Raw genomic sequence first — 19,313 nt, forward strand, 5'->3', positions numbered from 1 at the left:
TAAAGTGGTTCTAAAGCCTAAACATTTTCTTGCCTTGGGGGGAGGGGGCTGGGTTGACAGCTAATGCAGCCAACTACAGCCGCCCGCATGTACTTACGCATGGATCGATTACCTGCGAATAATCAGCCTTGGAAACAGTCTGTGTCCAACTCTGATCATTTGTAGGTAGTAAGTTTAGGTACGCTTCACTACTGGGACCTGCAGCCAGTTACTTCTCTAAAATTAAAGCAAACCTCCACTGAAAAGGGGAAGCTCTGCTTGTTTGCTTCCCATCCCCCCCCCCCAGCAGCCACATGTGGCATCTTTTGGGGGGGAGCGGGTACCTGTTTTTCCGGCCCTCCTTCTCCTTTCCCCACCGCTGGCCCATTCACAAAGTGCAGCGCAGTAGGGAACTGTCTGTGAAGCCGCAAGGTTTCCCTTACAAACAGTGGTGGCGCCAGCAGCCGAGAACCGACCCCGCAGGATCCCTGGACAGGTAAGTGTCTCAATATTAAAAGTCAGCAGCAGCACTTTTTTGGTGGGGGGGGGGGTTGGGGGGGTAGGACAGAGACCCCTTTAAGTGTCAGTCCTTATTAAACTATGAAGATTTGTTTGAATGTCCACAGAGACAAGATTTTGGCTGTGCACTCCTGGAAGGTATCTGGAAAAGAATGCAACTGAGAATTTCAGCATCCCTTCAGACATTAGATACCAATTATTAGTAACTAGCATTATTACTAGTAATTAGTATTAGTATAGAAGAAAGAAAGAAGCCGCACACTGGAACTGAGAGTTGTGTGCTCTGCCTTTACTTTCCTCCTTCAGCATGTCTTTAGTTTCCTATACTGTCATAAAAATGAGTTAACTCAACCATTCACAGTAACCAACGCAATCACTTACCACAACCATTCACAGTAACCAACGCAATCAATTACCACAACCATTCACAGTAACCAACACAATCACTTACCACAACCATTCACAGTAACCAACGCAATCAATTACCACAACCATTCACAGTAACCAACACAATCACTTACCACAACCATTCACAGTAACCAACACAATCACCTACCACAACCATTCACAGTAACCAACGCAATCACTTACCACAACCATTCACAGTAACCAACACAATCACTTACCACAACCATTCACAGTAACCAACACAATCACTTACCACAACCATTCACAGTAACCAAAGCAATCACTTACCACAACCATTCACAGTAACCAACACAATCACTTACCACAACCATTCACAGTAACCAACGCAAGCACTTACCACAACCATTCACAGTAACCAACACAATCACTTACCACAACCATTCACAGTAACCAACACAATCACCTACCACAACCATTCACAGTAACCAACACAATCACTTACCACAACCATTCACAGTAACCAACACAATCACCTACCACAACCATTCACAGTAACCAACACAATCACTTACCACAACCATTCACAGTAACCAACGCAATCACTTACCACAACCATTCACAGTAACCAACGCAATCACTTACCACAACCATTCACAGTAACCAACACAATCACTTACCACAACCATTCACAGTAACCAAAGCAATCAATCACTCACCAATTAACTTTTGGATTTGGAAGCCCGAGTTTTAGACTTTGCAGTAGATTTTGTCCTGCTAGTTTTGGAGACTTCTGGAGTGCCATCTCGGCTTTCCAAGCGATGCGTCAGAGCCAGCTTCTGCTGGATAGCCATTCGTAGCAGCGTGTTCAATGTCTTTTTCTCATCCTCTGCTGCAACAATCTGCCGTTGCATATCCTCCAACTGATTCACATACTGGTCACACCTGGAAAGTCAATGTAAAGATTCAAATGGGCTGCTCCGTATATCAACTGAACATCGAAAGCCACCCTCAAATATTTTCATTACGATCGTTTTTGGCTCAATACATTTCTTCCTATAGGTCACTGGTTCTCCCGAGGGTCTGTATGTATAGGACGGTCAGCCATTTTTAGCCCCAACAAGCACTATACTGACTGGATGAGGGGTGTGGGGTGGGGCTCATTTATGAGAAGTATTGACATTGGGGGGAAGTCAAATTGTTAGCTATAAAGTGAAAACAAGACAAGACCACAGCATGCCATGACATGCAGTTCAGTGGAGGTCTTTTTCATTTGCTTATAGCCCACCTTACTGAAATGTGTCTTGTTATACCATATAATCCATTTATGGACAGTCTGATTGTAATCAAATTGATCCATCGAATGACTCGGGGACAAGCAGCCTGTTGGATTTTTAGTATGTGATAACTGAGTCGTTAAAGCATGTAGCAGCAATTGATGCATTCTACCAGCCAGGAAGGCTCCCCACCCCCACTTCCCCAAGAGAACACAACAGAACTGCAGGAGGCATTCCCCCATCAACACTGAATGTGTTGATGAGGGAATCAAGCAATGGTAAAAATTGGCCTGGGCAGGAAGGGGGTGAAAGCGCCCAGTACAGAAGTGGTTAACCACTTGCCGACCAGCCGCTGTACTTTTAACGGGGCAGGTCAGCTCTCCTGTGCAAACTGCCGTACCTGTACGTCGGTCCGTACAGGTGAGTTTGCACGTCACGCGCGTGCCCGTGGGTCAGGCGGACATAGAGTCCGCCCGCGATTGATGTGCACAGTGGCAGAACGGGGATCTGCCATTCTAAACAAGGCAGATCCCCGTTCTGACAGGGGACATGTCAGATTTTCTGTCCCCAGTGATTGGGAACAGCAAGCTCTGTCATATCCCTGGTAGCCCATCCCCCCCCCCCCCTACAGTTAGAACACAGTTAACCCCTTCCCTGCCAGTGTCATTTATACATTGATCAGAGCTATAAAAATGCACTGATCAATGTAACGATGTCCCTGGTCCCCGAAAAGGTGTAATTTGGGGTCAGATTTATCCGACGCAATGTCGCAGTCCTGAAAAAAAAAATTGCAATTTGTCGCAATTAACCAATTACCAGAAAAAATAAAAAAAATAAAAAAAGTCCATGAATCTATCCCGTAGTTTGCAGATGAAATAACTTTTGTGCAAACCAATCAATATACACGCTTCTTCATTTTTTTTTAATCAAAAATATGTAGATGAATATATATTGCCATATATTTAAGAAATTAGTTTTTTTTGGATATGTATTATAGCAAAAAAAATATATATATTTTTTAAATTGTTGCTCTTTTTTGTTTATAGCTCAAAAAATAAAAACCACAGAGGTGATTAAATACCACCAAAAGAAAGCTCTATTTGTGGGAGAGAGGAAAAAATAAAATAGCAACGCAGTGCCTCATCACCAAAAAAAGGTCTGGTCATTAAAGTGGTTGTATACTCAAATTTTTAACTTTTACCTACAGGAAAGCCTATAATAAGGCTTACCTGTAGGTAAAAAAAATATCTCCTAAACCTGTACGGTTTAGGAGATATTCCCCTCGGTATGCGCCGCTGACTGCAGCGGCGCATGCGCACAAGGGGATTCTCGGCCTGAAAATCCGGCAGTGGCCGGCCGGAATAAAATCTCCCGCGCGCATGCGCGGGAGTGACGATATCGTGGCTCCGGCCACTCACAGCGCCGGAGCCGCGATACCCAGAAGAAACGCAGAGGGAGCATGTCAGCTCCCTCGGCGTGGATCGGGCCAGATGTCGGGGCCTCGTTCTAAGGTAAGTATTTCATAATGAGCTAGTATGCGGTGCATACTAGCTCATAATGCCTTTTGCTTTGCAGGTTTAAAAAAAAATAAAAAAAATTGCGGGTTTACTACCGCTTTAAGAGGGCAAATCCTTCCAGGACTGAAGTGGTTAAACTTCTCAAAACCTATGATAACTCAACATTATTAGATCGTAATCTCTAATGAGAAGGGCCCTCGGATTCCTACTATATTAAAGTGTGTTGTATTTGTATTGTCTACCCTCAAGTTGTAAGGCGCTATGTAAACTGTTGGCACTATATAAATCCTGTATAATAATGACATTACACATTTCTCAAACATTTCCAGGCATTCAGACCTCCTCTAGTTTATAAAGTACAAGATGTTTCTAAATGTGCAGGAAGAGAAATGATCCTTACCAATGTCTGATAGGTGTCTCTCTCCCCACCGTGTCATAGGCCCAGTATCTGGTGCATCCGCAGATATATACATGTTGCTACATCACCTCTTTTCACTGTATTGGATATTAATGTTTTCGGAATCATATATTACCTGCTGGCAAATACAGAGCGCATTGATGAAAATGTAGCCGCATCCTCCTTCAGGGCTTTTAACTCATGTCGCATCTTCATCATAGTATCGGAAACCAGGGTCTTCTCGTTCTCATATTTACTCTTCAGGTTTGACATGGCTACCTCAGCCGTCTGTACAGAGATAAGCCAAGGACATATTGGATGAGCGCTTTACTATCACATTATATATAGAGACCGCACACCAATATAGTGCTTTATCACAGCATGTTAACTCAGATTTCCCTGCAGTACTATTTTTCATCCACTAGATGTCTTCAGTCTGCTAGCCAGCATCATTCAACCCTACTTTTTTCTGAGCCCAGTTTTTCCTGCCCCCCCCCCCCCCCCCCCCCACCACCTATCTGTGACTGAACAGCGACAAGCTCATCTCTCTGCTTTCTGGTTCTACCAGAATGCCTCGTCAGCTTGTGAACTCCACCGGCTTCTTGTGCTGCTTCTTCCTCTCACACTCTGACAGTCCTGTACAGAAACCGCAAGAGGCCGTTTCAAATAACAGCTCAAAGTCGGCTCTGCTTGTATTTAAAAATATATATTCAATTATGTATTAATCATTACAGAGCTGCATTAATATGTGTCTTTTATATCAGCCTGGCATTAAAGCGGTTGTATACCCCACTTTCACATTTTTACTTATTATAGGCTTACCTGTAGGTAAAATTAACCACTTAAGGAGCGGGCCTCTGAGATTGTTTACAAGCTAAAAACTGTTTTGTTTTTGCTAGAAAATTACTCAGAACCCCCAAACGTTATACATTATTTTTTTCTAACACCCTAGAGAATAAAATAGCGGTGGTTGCAATACTTTGTCACACCGTATTGTCAGTGGTCTTACAAGCATACTTTTTTGGAAAAAATACACTCTTTTGAATAAAAATAAATAAGACAACAGTAAAGTTAACCCAATTTTTTTTCATATTGTGAAAGATAATGTTACACTGAGTAAATTGATACCCAATGCGTCAAGATTCAAAATTGTGTCCGCTCGTGGAATGGCGACAAACGCTTACCTCCATAGGCACGTCCGCCAGCTGGCTGAAGACCTGAACAAAGCCAAATTCACTTCGATCAGGTCTCGGATCTAGTAACCCAGAAGCCATGTCATGACAGCTCTTCCGGTTTACAGAAGACTTACAGGTGCCAAATAAAAAAAAAATAAAAAAATTACAGTATTCAAATAGCATTTTGAATGCTTTTAAGTGCAAAGGAGGGATTTGGGGTCTTATAGACCCCCGATCCCTCCATAAAGAGTACTAGTTATTGCCCATTACTGTCACAAGGGAATAAAAATGATCACTTTTTTTATAGGGACAGAAAAAAAAAAAAAAAAAAAGAAAGAAAGAAAATAGAGAAAAAATTATTTAAAGTGTCCCATCCCTCTGTGCTCATGTGCAGAAGAGAACACATACATAAGTCACAACCGCAAATGTAAACCGTGTTCAAACCACACATGTGAAGTATCGCCACAATCGTCAGAGCAATAATTCTAGCACAAGATCTTCTTTAACTCCAAACTGGCAACCTGTAGAAATTTTTACATCTTTTCCTATGGTGATTTTTTTTTACTGTAGTTTGTCACTATTCCAGTGTGCACAATTTTGGGGGCTGTGTAATGTAAAGGGGTCCAGATTATTATCTTAATTTATTATAAGGTGAACGCAACCCTCCATGCATTCACATACATTGATTAGGGAAAAAATACTGCGCTAAAGAAATCTCCCAAAAATCAACCTAAATACCTAAAAGCTGCGATTAATACGATGTGATACACACCTATAAAACATAAATCAAGAATTTTAACCGCGCTCAAAATTACAAAAAATCTTAATAAAAATATCTAAAACCTATAACAAAATAATATGTATACACCATAACTAGTCAGAGATTATAGTGCCAATAATCCAAATAAGTGAATAAAATTATACTCTATAACTTTAAACTCATACAATAATAAAGTGTACAAAAAAAAATATATACAATATATAAAGTGCTTGAAAAATACATATATAGGCAACAGTTCCTCATAAAAATGTGATCATGAGCATACAGTGATAAAGTGCAAGGAATTTTTGTGAGATATTATGAAGAGGGTGCTCAAAAATTATATACATAAGAAACAGTTCCTCATAAAGATGTAATCGTGGGCATAACAGTCCAATAATCGAAAAGGTTTCTTCCAAAGAAATCCTATGCGGGTGCAAGAGAGAGGGTTTCCTTCACCAACACCGTGCTGATAAATGGTAAAAATGCGCGCTTACCAAATCTCAGAATCAGAAAGGCATTTGATATCAGAAATCTTAGGGGTCATCACACAGGGACATCAACTCGTTTTCACGTGGTTGGACCATTCATAAAAGGCAAGCAAAGACTCCCATAGCGTAAAACCGTAAACAATCTTTTATTCCATAATAAAAAACATACTCACAAACAAAGGTCAAATCAGCGTTAAAAAAGCGAACGCCCAAATGTCACGTGATTTGCGTCAAGCACGTCAAGACCACCACATACATTGAATTCGGCCTATAAGGGGAAAATGGTAGCTGACCCCTGGTCTAGTTTTTCACCTCCTAATGATGTAATCAGATGCAGCTTTCACTTCTATAGGTGTCAGTAAAACCCCTTTCACACTGGGGCACTTTGCAGGCACTGCAGCACTAAAAATAGCTCCTGCAAAGCGCCCTGAAAGGGCCACTTCTGTGTCTCCAGTGTGATAGCCCCAAGGGCTTTCACACTGGAGTGGTGCGCTGGAAGGACACAAAAAACCCCACCATCTTTGGAGCTGTGTATATACTGCTCCGCCACTGCTCCTGCCCATTGAAATCAATGGGCAACACGGCTATAGTGCCCACAAAGAGCTGCTGCAGCAGCGCATTGTGGGTGGCTTTAACCATTTCTCAGCAGCTGGCGGGGGTAAAAGAGCCCCGCTATCAGCTGAACAGCGCTGCGAAAGTGACGGTAAAGCATGGCTAAAAATAGCAGCGCTTTACTGCCGACGCATAGGGACCTAAAGCAGCAGCGTTAGCAGAGAGCCAGATGATACACAGATGAAGGGGGTAGGTGCTGGCCCAGCTTAGGCCGACACTTATACTCATAGCCCTACTATGGAACCACTGAGAAGGCCGACAATGCTTAGATATATTTGGGGAAGCTATTCGCACAATAGCCCCGAATAGTAACTGGCAGGATATTATTTATTTGATTGGAATGTAGAAAAGTGCAAGTTTATAATTTGTATTTTTAAAAGGAACATGCAATGTATAATTTTTAGGGATGCACCGAAATTTCGGCCGCCGAAACATATCGGCCGAAAATGGTGTTTTCGGCAAAATGCCGAAAGGAAAATCTTGCCGATAATGGGGCCGAAAATGGGTGCGGGGCCTTGCGGGGCTCCACCCCCTGGTGCCGCCCATTGCACGGGTGTTTTCCTGGCTCGTCCCCAGTCCTCTGTCCTCCCTCCTCCCTCCTCCTTTCCTCCCGCCCGACAGTGCGGTGATCTCCGTGTGTCACGGAGCTGTGCATTGAATTGCCTGGGCGGTTGCAGTAACAATGTCCCGCCTCCTGTGACAGACGGTACACTGATCAAATGGCGGGACATTGAATCAGCATGACGTGATTACAGGAGGCGGGACATTGTTACTGCAGCTGCCCGGGAAATTCAATGCACAGCTCCGTGACACACGGAGATCACCGCACAGATCCGGGCATGGGTGAGGCTGCATTTAGACACTGCATAAGGGGGAAAGAGTGTGCCCAGGGCAAGCATTGCAGAGTTTTGTCCACAGCTAAATCCAGTTTTTTGTGCCCACAGTGCTGCTGCATCCAAAAGTCATTTGTTTGCCTCTGAAACTATCTACCTCTGGCCACTTGTGTGAATGGAGCCATCCTATATAAACCAGGTCACAGGACAAAGGCTGTACTCACTTTATTGACCATATAAAAAAATAATAATAACCTTGATTTTGACCCAGCTAGTTTTTTATCGCCATGTGATAGAATGGGGAAGGGTTAAGTTATTGCTAGTAGAGGTAACGATATGAGCATTCCCAATAGAAGTCTGTTGGAACGGAACCAGGTAGCTTGCTTGGGGCCAGTTCACACCAGATGCAGTTCCGTGTTCTTTTTTATTTTTTATTTTTTGCACAAAATGCATGCACAGTGTTTTCCATGTATTCCAATGGCTCTAGTTCACACCATGCAGTCAGTTTCCACACCGGAAACTGACTGCATGGTGTGAACTAAAGCCATTGGAATACATGGAAAACACTGTGCATGTATTTTTATCAGGCAGGCTGCATCTGAGGGGGAACTGGTGAGGCTGCTTTGATCTCCTGTACCATGTCTGCAGTCTCTGACCATCTCCTGTACCATGCCTGCAGTCTCTGACCATCTCCTGTACCATGCCTGCAGTCTCTGACCATCTCCTGTACCATGCCTGCAGTCTCTGACCATCTCCTGTACCATGCCTGCAGTCTCTGACCATCTCCTGTACCATGCCTGCAGTCTCTGACCATCTCCTGTACCATGTCTGCAGTCTCTGACCATCTCCTGTACCATGTCTGCAGTCTCTGACCATCTCCTGTACCATGTGTGCAGTCTCTGACCATCTCCTGTACCATGTGTGCAGTCTCTGACCATCTCCTGTACCATGTGTGCAGTCTCTGACCATCTCCTGTACCATGTGTGCAGTCTCTGACCATCTCCTGTACCATGCCTGCAGTCTCTGACCATCTCCTGTACCATGCCTGCAGTCTCTGACCATCTCCTGTACCATGTCCCCAGTCTCTGACCATCTGCTGTATGAAAATATTTTTTAAAAACAGTCATTTTCGGTATCGGTGCCGTTTCGGTATCGGTTTTCGGCCTAGTGTATTTTTCATTTTCGGCACCAAAAAACCCATTCGGTGCACCCCTAATAATTTTCAATCTTGGTGTTTCTACACACCTTAAAAATAAATTTTTATATGTGAAAATTTCTGGCATGTGACTCTTCTGCACCTTTAACCACTTAATGACCGCCGTATTGCCATTGTACGTCATCGCAATGGCACAGGCAGGCACAAGCACGTACATGTACGTGCCTGCCTTCCAGCGGGTGGGGGGTCCGATCGGACCCCCTCCCGCTGGATACGGCGGTCCGGTTCGCTGCAGGAGCGATCCGTGATGAGGGGATGGCCGTTAGTTTCTGGCCACCTCCTCTTGATCGCTCCTGGCCAATGAGAAGCTTCCTCCCACTGTGTATTGTATACACAGGAAGGAGGAAGTGATGTCATTCTCCTCGGGCGGTCTTTTTGACCGGACTACGAGGAGAAGACAAAGTAAGTGTGCACCAACACTACACTGACATGTAGGTACACACAGGCACACAAACCCCACCAGTGATCACCGTAAAAGTGTTACGGGTGACTCTGATTAGTTTGCTTTTCATAGCATCAGGGCACCCACCATTTATTACCCAATAAAGGTTTAACCCCCTGATCACCCAGCGGGTGATATCAATTAGGTTTTAGAGTCAGGGTCTGCGTCGGCCCAGGCAGCGCTAGGTTAGTGCCAGTACCGCTAACATCCACGTGCAAAGCATACACCTTCCGTAGTGGTATAGAATCTGAACAGATCAATACTAGCGTCCCCAGCAGTTTAGGGTTCCAAAAAAACGCATTGTTAGCGGGATCAGCCCAGATACCTGCTAGCACCTGTGTTTTGCCCCTCTGCCCAGCCCACCCAAGTGCAGTATCGATCGATCACTGTCACTTACAAAACACTAAACACATAACTGCAGCGATCGCAGAGTCAGGCCTGATCCCTGCGATCGCTAACAGTTTTTTTGGTAGCATTTTATATTTAAATCCGGAAGGCAGTGCTTGGTTTTCGGGGTCCCGTACGTGGCTAGGCTCCCAAAAAGTCCCCCACATGTGGTATCCTCGTACTCGGGAGAAGCAGCAGAATTTATTTTGGGGTGTAATTTGACTTATGCCCATAGCACAGGGGTTGACAAATTTGCTTGGAATCTAGGAGCCAGCTAAAAAAGTTAGGAGCCGGGTCCGTGACGGCGATCTGGACCTGTCCCTGGCCTGACATGGAGACGAGTGAGGGGAAGATGGCGCCCCCAGCCCCCCACCTGTCTCCAAGTCATTGCCCATAGCTCTTAGAGGGACATTTTGTTTTATTTTATTTTTTTCAAACGACAATTTTTTTTTAAATTGCATTTTAGTGTAAATATGAGATGTGAGGTCTCTCTGACCCCCCGGATCTCATATATAAGAGGACCTGTCATGCTTTTTTCTATTACAAGGGATTTTTACATTCCTTGTAATAGGAATAAAAGTGACACACATTTTTTATTTTTTTTTTTAAAGAACAGTGAAAAAAATAAAAATAAAAAAGTTAAAATAAGAAAAAAAAATGTTTTAAATGCGCCCTGTCTCGCCAAGCTTGCGTGCAGAAGCGAACGCATATATGAAAGCGGTGTTCAAACCACACATGTGAGGTATCGCTGCGATCGGTAGAGTAAGAGCAATAATTCTAGCCCCAGACCTTCTCTGTAACTCAAAAAGTGCAACCTGTAGAATTTTTTAAACGTCGCCTATGGAGATTTTAAAGGGTAAAAGTTTGTCGCCATTCCATGAGCGGGCGCAATTTTGAAGCGTGACATGTTGGGTATCGATTTACTCGCCGTAACATCTTTCACAATATAAAAAAAAAAAAAATTGGGCTAACTTTACTGTTGTCTTTTTTTTTTTTTTTATTAAATAAAAAAATTTTCCCCAAAAAAAGTGCGCTTGTAAGTCCGCTGTGCAAATACGGTGTGACAGACAGTATTGCAACGACCACCATTTTACTCTCTAGGGTGTTAGAATAAATAATAAAAAAAAATATTATATATATATATATATATATAAATATAATATAATATATATTTTTTTTTTTTTGTTTTGTTTAGGGGTTCTAAGTAAAGGGATGGAGAAAGACTGGCAGGTGTTCTGCCCAATTGAGTCCGACCATCGATATGTGTCCGTTCCGTACTGCGCATGCGCAGTACGGAGCAGACGAAGCTTCGGAAAATCTCCGAAGCTGAACGGCGCCTGCGCCGTGAGTGGAGGAGGTAGCCCCACTATCCAAGCGGACATAGGGTTTAGAATTTTAGAGGGCCCCTCGCGGGCGAGCTTCGCTCGCCACGCTTCGGGCTCGGCCTCGCTGCGCTCGGCTCTTTTTTATTCTAACTCTATGTCCACTTGGATAGTGGAGATAGAACCTGGACTCACGGCGCAGGCGCCGTTCGTCCTCGGCAATTTTCGGAATCTGTGCTCCTGTGTACTGCGCATGCGCAGTACGCAGAGGACAGCATCTGATGGAGGACCCTATTTTACAAGACACCGGCAATCCCATTAGCATTGTTGGTTGTAATTCCAACGGCCACCACAAGAGGGCCCCAGATTCCAGAAGGAACCATAGGATCACAGAAGGCCTCAAAGCCGGGGGCTCAATTACCGGCCGCCTGCGACGGGATACCCACAGCTAGGCAGCCCCAGGCGCAAGGTCGCTGATTCTAGTCGCCAATGCGACCTGGCGACCGGGTTTTGTCGAGCACTGCCATAGCATGTGTGAGCAATATATCATTTAGTGACAACTTGGTGCACAAAAAAAAAAAAAAAAATTGTAAAATTCCTGCAACTTGTGGCAAAATATAAAATATTTCATGGACTCAACATGCCTCTCAGTAAATAGCTTGGGGTGTCTACTTTCCAAAATGGGGGGGTTTGTGTTATTTTGGCATTTTATGGCCTTCGAAACTGTGATAGGTAGTGAAGAGTGAAATCAAAAATTTGCACCCTTAGAAACCCTGAAGGCAGTGATTGGTTTTCGGGGTGCCGTACGCAGCTAGACTCCCAAAAAGCCCCACATATGTGGTATCCTCGTACCAATATATTTTGGGGTGCAATTCCACATATAACTATGGCATGTGTGAGCAATATATCATTTAGTGACAACTTTTTGTAAACTTTTTTTTTGTGTCATTCAATCACTTGGGACAAAAAAAAAAATATTCAATCAACAACATACTCTCTCCACAACTTACTTGGGGTGTCTATTTTCCAAAATGGGGTTATTTGGGGGGGGGGGGGGGGTTTGTACTGCCCTGCCATTTTAGCACCTCAAGAAATGATAGGCAGTCATAAATTAAAAGCTGTGTAAATTCCAGAAAATGTACTCTAGTTTGTAAACGCTATAACTTTTGCGCAAACCAATAAATATACGCTTATTGACTTTTTTTTACTAGACATGTGGCTGAATAAATTTTGCCCTAAATGTTTGACTAAAATTGAGTTTATTCGATTTTTCTTTCTTATAACAAAAAGTAGAAAATATTTTTTCTCCAAATTTTTGGTCTTTTTCCATTTATGTCGCAAAAAATAAAAATTGCAGAGGCAATCAAATACCATCAAAAGAAAGCTCTATTTGTGGGAAGAAACGGACGCAAATTTAGTTTGGGTACAACATTGCATGACCGCGCAATTACCAGTTAAAGCAGTGCAGTGTGAAATTGTAAAAAGACCTCTGGTCCTTAGGCTGTTTATTGGTCCGGGGCTGAAGTGGTTAAGAAGTGCACACCTTTATATCAGATTAGACATGGTGTAATACGTCTTCTGGCCACAAGGTGGTGATCATCAACCAACATACATCATTACCAATAAAGGGTCCACGTTTACTCAGTTATTTCTGTTTAATGCCCACTTTTACATCACATTAGAACATTAGAATTCCAGTGGCGAGTTACCCTCAGAAAGTCTGTCTGCTGATGTTATCCTAAAATCAGATCTCACTCGCATGGTATTTTAATTCACAACTTCGGGCATGATTGGTTAACTGCATTACCATCTTTAAGAGGCACTTTAAAGAGACCCTGTGACCAAACAATTCACTGACAAATTTTTTCCCATATTATAATATATTATAATATATTAAATGTATTTTATGTACATATATTTTTTAATATGAGCCAGATCAGCTTTGTGTTGTACTACAGCTTGATAATGGAACAAATATAATGACTTTGACAAATATGCTGCTGATGCTGTAAAGCAGTTGTGGTCGGCTGTCGGGGATATTACTTCATAACAGGGCTCGACAAATCCCAGGCGCCAGGTCACCGTTGCTACTAGAAATCGTGCCCTGGCGCCTGGGCTTTTGTCAGTGACAGGTGCCTCTGCTACAGGTCGGGGTGTGGGGTTTTGACCCGGAAAGTGGATGCACCTTGCAGGCCTTCCAGACACAGAACACTGTGTGGCAACGTGATTAGCGGTGGTAGTGGGGATGGAGCAGGAAGAGTGGTGCAGCAGCCGCTGACATGGCGAGAGGTTCCTCCTCCATTCTCCACACACTGTTGGCAGAGAAGCGATGCGGTCTGTGAAACTATAGAGAGAGTAGCATTCAAAATTGAGGTAGGATGTCGGGGGTGGGCGGGATCCAGCTATCCAACACCTGCTAATGGGATGGGATTGTATGTGGCCCTGCCCCTTACCTTAACATTCCAATCATTGGCTGGATAGCTGCTGGGTCCCGCTTACCTCCAACATCACGCTGAATTTTTCAGCTCCTCGCTCTCTCCCCATACAGCTTCACACACCGTGGCGCTGTAGAGAGCATTCAGTTTCACACAGTTACACTATCAGCTGTGAAACTTGCCAGTGCCACCTCAATGCTGCCCGTCAGTGGCACTTCAGTGCTGCCTATTGGTACCTAGTGTCACCTGTCAGTGCAGCCTATCAGAGCACATCAGTGGAGGAAAAACAAAAAACAAAAAAAAACAAACCCGATTTGCAAAATCTTATAAACAAAAAAGTTTATTACTTTTTTTTGCTTGGCATCAGGCATGAGCAATTCTTATTAACCCAGACGTGCAGGTCTGGGCGCTGGGCAGAAGATTTAAAAAAATGGCTCCTAGATTCTAAGCAAATTTGTCAAGCCCTGCTTTATATATTGGTGTTTCTCCAGAAATCCTGTGCGTTTGTCATACTAGAGAAGTTTTACCATCTAAACCAGGGATATGCAATTAGCAGCCCTCCAGCTGTTAAAGAACTACAAGTCCCATGATGCAGAGCAAGACTGACAGTCACAAGCATGTCACCCAGAGGAAGATGCATGATTTGCAACAGCTGGCAGTCCACCAGATAATTGCATATCCCTGCTCTAAATATCTTAGTTTGTTGAATATAACCGGTTCCCAACCGGCGCACACCAATGTACGTCGGCAGAATGGCACGGGCAGGCATACTGGCGTACAGGTACGTCCAATCTTTAATGCCGCCCTGCCATCGTGAGTGCACGGGCGGCAGCGCGCTCGCGTGCCGGTTGGGACCCCCGTGAGTCTGGTCACAGGTCCCGCGGACTCGATCGGTGCGGGGATACCCCTGATCGTCTCACGGGGCGGCTGAACGGAGAAATGCCGTTGTAAACAGCATTTCCCCGTTCTGCCTAGCAACTAGTGACGCTGATCTAAGCTCCATGTGATTGGAGCAGAGATCTGTGTGCACTAAATGAAAGCCCAACCCCCCACAGTTAGTAACACACCCCTAGGAACACTTAACCCCTACACTGCCACCCACTGGTTAACCCCTTCACTGCCAGTGTCATTTACACAGGAATCACTGCATTTATATAGCACCGATTGCTGTATAAATGACAATGGTCCAAAAATTTCTCAAAAATGTCCGATGTGTCCGCCTTAATGTAGCAGTCACAAAAATCTCTGATCGCCGCCATTACTAGTAAAAGAAAAAAAAAAAATGCCATAAAACTATCCCCTATTTTGTAAACGCTATAACTTTTGCACAAACCAAACGCTTATTGCGATATTTTTTAACCAAAAATATGTAGAAGAATACGTATCGGCCTAAACTGAGGGAAAATATATTTTTTATATATATTTTTGGGGGATATTTATTATAACAAAAGTAAAAAATAAGCGTTTTTTCAAAATTCTCGCTCTATTTTTGTTTATAGCGCAAAAAATAAAAAAATAAAAAACGCAGAGGTGATCAAATACCACCAAAAGAAATCTATATTTGTGGGGGAAAAAAAAGGACGTCAATTTTGTTTGGGAGCCAGGTTGCATGACGGCGCAATTGTCAGTTAAAGCGACGCAGTGCCGAATCGCAAAAAGCGGTCTGGTCTTTGACTAGCAAAACGAAATGGTCTGGGCTGAAGTGGTTAAAGAAAACCTGTCAACAAGCTGAACTCCAGGTAAAGAGCCAACTACAAGGATATAACCTGGTTAATCTGCCAGATTTGGGTTTTTCCATCCAGTCCTCGGATTTACACAGCACAGCCCTGACTGGAAGTGGAGGAGAGCTGATCTTCTCTGCTGCACTTAACCACTTTAAGGCCTCATGCACACTGGACATTTTTACAGAAGCCGTTTCTGGGTGCAGATTTTTTTTGTTCTCCCACAGTCAATAAACTCCCCATCATGTTATCCTATGTGTCCATGCACTCATAGGTTATCAGCAGTTTTCTGGCGCAAAAAAAAAAAACAAACACACACACACACACACACACACACACACACGTGGGTTCGGAGGAGGTTTTCAGCTGCAAAAACACCAACGTCAAAAAACGCAGGTCATCAGCATGTTTTTTTTTTTCTTCAATAGGTCAAAATACTAATAAACACCATTTCAAAAATGTTGAAAAACTCACTGCAAAGCTACTGGTGTTTTTTTTAGAACGTTATTTAAATGTCCAGTGTGCATGAGGCCTAAATGTTACTTAAGCCATGCAAACAACCTTGAAATAATCCCATCTGCCATTTTGAATAACGTCGCCAGTGCATTTGTGTTTTTTTTTTTTTTTTTTTTTTTTTTAATGCTGCCGAGTACCCAAGATCGGCGCTCATGTGACCGACCACCTCTCTCTAGCTGACAGCTAAGTGGGCAGGGCTGTGAAACCCCCACTGATGTCAGCCAGGAGGAGGAAAGAGCCGATCAGGTATACAGCCACATTTAAAAAATAAAAAAATATATATAAAAAAATAAAAAATGCACTAGGGGCATTTAACAGATTCAGCCCCGGAAGATTTTACCCCCTTCCTGACCAGAGCAATTTTTGCAACTCAGCACTGCGTCACTTTAACTGACAATTGCGCAGTTGTGCGACGTGGCTCCCAAACAAAATTGACGTCCTTTTCCCCCACAAATAGAGCTTTCTATTGGTGATATTTGATCACCCCTGCGGCGCGCTCTCCTAAAAGGTGTGTGTGGCCATCAGGTTCCTTCCTCCCCTGTGTAAATGACACTGGCAGTGAAGGGGTTAACCACCAAGTGGCAGTGTAGGGGTTAGGTGTGTCCTGGGGCGTGTTTCTAACTGGGGGGGGTGACAAGTCACTAATCTCTGCTCCGATCACAGAGAGCAGAGATCAGCGACACTGTCACTAGGCAGAACGGGAAATGCTTATTTACATTGGCATCTCCCCGTACTTCCTCACTGTGAGACGATCGAGAGTATCGGCGCCGTGATCGAGTCTGCAACCCGACTTACGAAAGTCCTGGCCGGCACGTATGTTGGCACGGCGGCAAATTTAAAGGGACGTACAGGTACACCCATTTGCCCAGCCATGCCATTCTGCGGACATACATCCGCGTGCGCCGCTCGGGAACCGGTTAACATAACGGGATTGTTGCAAGGTTGTTGTATTATGAGAGCAGCAGAAGGGGAAGATCGTACAGCTGACAGACGAGGGGAGGGAGAGGGAGATGGAGGCACACAAATTGACCACGGTGTCAGGGCTCAGCAGCCATGATAAACTGGTCATTTTACAGGGAGGGCAGAACCAGCCAGGTATTTCAGGTGATACAGGGGGCCAAAATCACACAGCACAAGAACTATGCTGTATAACATGCTTTACAGGAACAGATTCCAATTTTTTTTTTTTTTTTTTTTAGGGTAACCCTTTAAAGTGCTACTAAACTCAGGACCCTGCATTCACCATGTCTGGTCTGCCACAGTACACAGAACATGGATTATTTAATGTTATAAACTGCTAAATACCTTTACTCAGCAGTCTATAGTCTACCAATGTCTGAATAAAGCTTGGAGGAGTTTTCATTCTGCTCTGACTGGCCCAAGAGGCTGCAGGACCCCCGACCCTCTGGACAGGGGCAACTGGCCCTTGTACTGATCACATGCACCCTCCCAAGAAAAGATAAAACTCTAGCAATACACACCAAACTAAGCATGTGCAGCTTGCCCCCAAGGCTCTGTACCATCAGAAGATGGATTAGGGACTGCAGAAGGAGGGGGAGGAGCAAAACAGATTTTTTTTTTTTTTTTTACACACACACACACACACACACACAGCAGAGGAAACCCTTAGGTTTCACATGGAGTAAAACAACCATGTTTTATTGTATATAGACAGATTTTACTGTTGTGGGTTTTGTAACTTTAAAAGCCTCACCCCTTTCATAAGCTGTGATAGGGCAGTGAATGCAGTCCCTATCCTTTCCCCTTCTATGTGCTACTTCAATCAGTAAGACTGCATTCACAGTACAGCGTTTTAAATAGTGGGCAGATTTGCCACGGACACGCCCACGATTTGACAGCACTGAGATGTTAATGACAAAACTCAGAACTCGCAATTGCAATGCCATTTGAATGGCACCTCAAATAGCTGTGCGCATCTGCCACAATTGGCGCGCACTAAGGCACACTGAAGCTCTGTATGCACAGGGGAATACAAGAGGCCGATACCAAATCACATTCAGGTACTTGCACTGTTTTCATGTTGGGGGGGGGGGGGGGGGGAGAACCACCACATTTAAAAAGTTACTATTTAATCATTTTATTTTGGGGGAGAGTATATAGCAAACCACTCAGATTCGTAAATTGTACTGGTGGTGGGCATTACATGTTCGGCAGGCTGCGCCTTGCTGTAAAAACTGCCCTTCATGCCGCGTAGTGTTACCCTGAGCAGAAATAATAGTAGCTACTGCTAGCGTGAAGAGATGTATATAGCAAAGAGAATCCCCCACAAAAAGAACAGGACTTTAGTGGCTAAAAAAGTTGGTCTAAAAATGGTGTAAACTATTATAATAATTTAACTGCTCATGTACAAGTTAATGAAAACATACAAAAAAGGTACAGAATATCTTTTTTATGTTCTAAACTGTATTAGATTCCACTGTAGATCACATTATACTGCTTTTTGAACCATCCCGGAAGGAGCCAGCTGCCGCCGAAACACGCTGGATGTTGTGTGATCACTGCTTTTAGATATTACAAGCAGCGGGAGGGCACGTTCATGTCATGACATCACTTCCCAGATTACTGGATGATAAGAGATGATTCTGATCTCATTTCCAGTTAAACAATTTTTCATTTATTGGTGTATATATATATATATAGCAACATCGATTCACAATATCACTATGTTTTGAGGTATTTCAATTGATTCACAATTTATAATGAATAGCGCACGATTATGTTTATCACGTATTTATGATTGGCGTTAGATCACTATTGAATAGTTGCAGCCGCTCCATATAACCACAATTCGTTCTTCCTACAAAGCAGCCCTTTGATATTTTAGTATATTGTGAAGCCACAAAGCCTCACTTTGTTTCCTTGATCATTGATGCTGCGCCTGCACCTGAAGGCGATCGAAGAATCGGCTCAGGTGAGGACATCTCAGGATCCCTGAGCAGGGAAGGCCCCTTTCACACTGGGGCGGGAACTGCGTTGGCAGTAAATTGACGCTTTACGACAGCTAGCGGGATGGTTTTACCCCCCCCCCCCCACTAGTGGCTGAGAAAGGGTTAAAACCACCACAAAGCGCTGCTGCAGCTGCGTTTTGCCGGCGGTATAGCCGCACCGCCCCATTTCAATGGACAGGAGCGGTGATGAAGGAGCAGTGTATACACCGCTCCAAAGATGCTGCTTGCAGAACTTTTTTCACCGTCCTGCACATTGTAGACAGCAGCGGCTCTTTCAGGGAGCTTTGCAGACGCTATTTTTAGCGCAATAGTGCCTGCAAAATGACCCAGTGTGACAGGGGTCTTAGTGTCCTATTAGAAGTCAGTAGCTACAGTATTT

At 43.9% G+C, this 19,313-nt stretch overlaps 1 protein-coding gene across 3 annotated transcripts in view; it reads right to left on the bottom strand.

Moving 5' to 3' along the window:
• Window positions 1-1,583: 1,583 nt before the first annotated feature.
• The window catches only part of LOC143980704 (protein bicaudal D homolog 2-like), a 67,912-nt gene continuing 50,182 nt past the window's right edge, over window positions 1,584-19,313 (bottom strand). For all 3 annotated transcript variants that reach the window (XM_077479022.1, XM_077479025.1, XM_077479024.1), the window contains exons 7-8: window positions 4,192-4,343; window positions 1,584-1,809 (exon numbers count right to left, since the gene is read on the bottom strand). In XM_077479022.1, the coding sequence (XP_077335148.1) occupies window positions 1,587-1,809; window positions 4,192-4,343 (375 nt within the window). In that variant the 3' untranslated portion in view covers window positions 1,584-1,586. The remainder of the gene's footprint in view (window positions 1,810-4,191; window positions 4,344-19,313) is intronic.

Source organism: Lithobates pipiens, unplaced genomic scaffold (genome assembly GCF_037356315.1).
Source record: "Lithobates pipiens isolate NorthernLeopardFrog02 unplaced genomic scaffold, aLitPip1_a1.2 Scaffold_1, whole genome shotgun sequence".
Taxonomy (NCBI): Eukaryota; Metazoa; Chordata; class Amphibia; order Anura; family Ranidae; genus Lithobates; species Lithobates pipiens.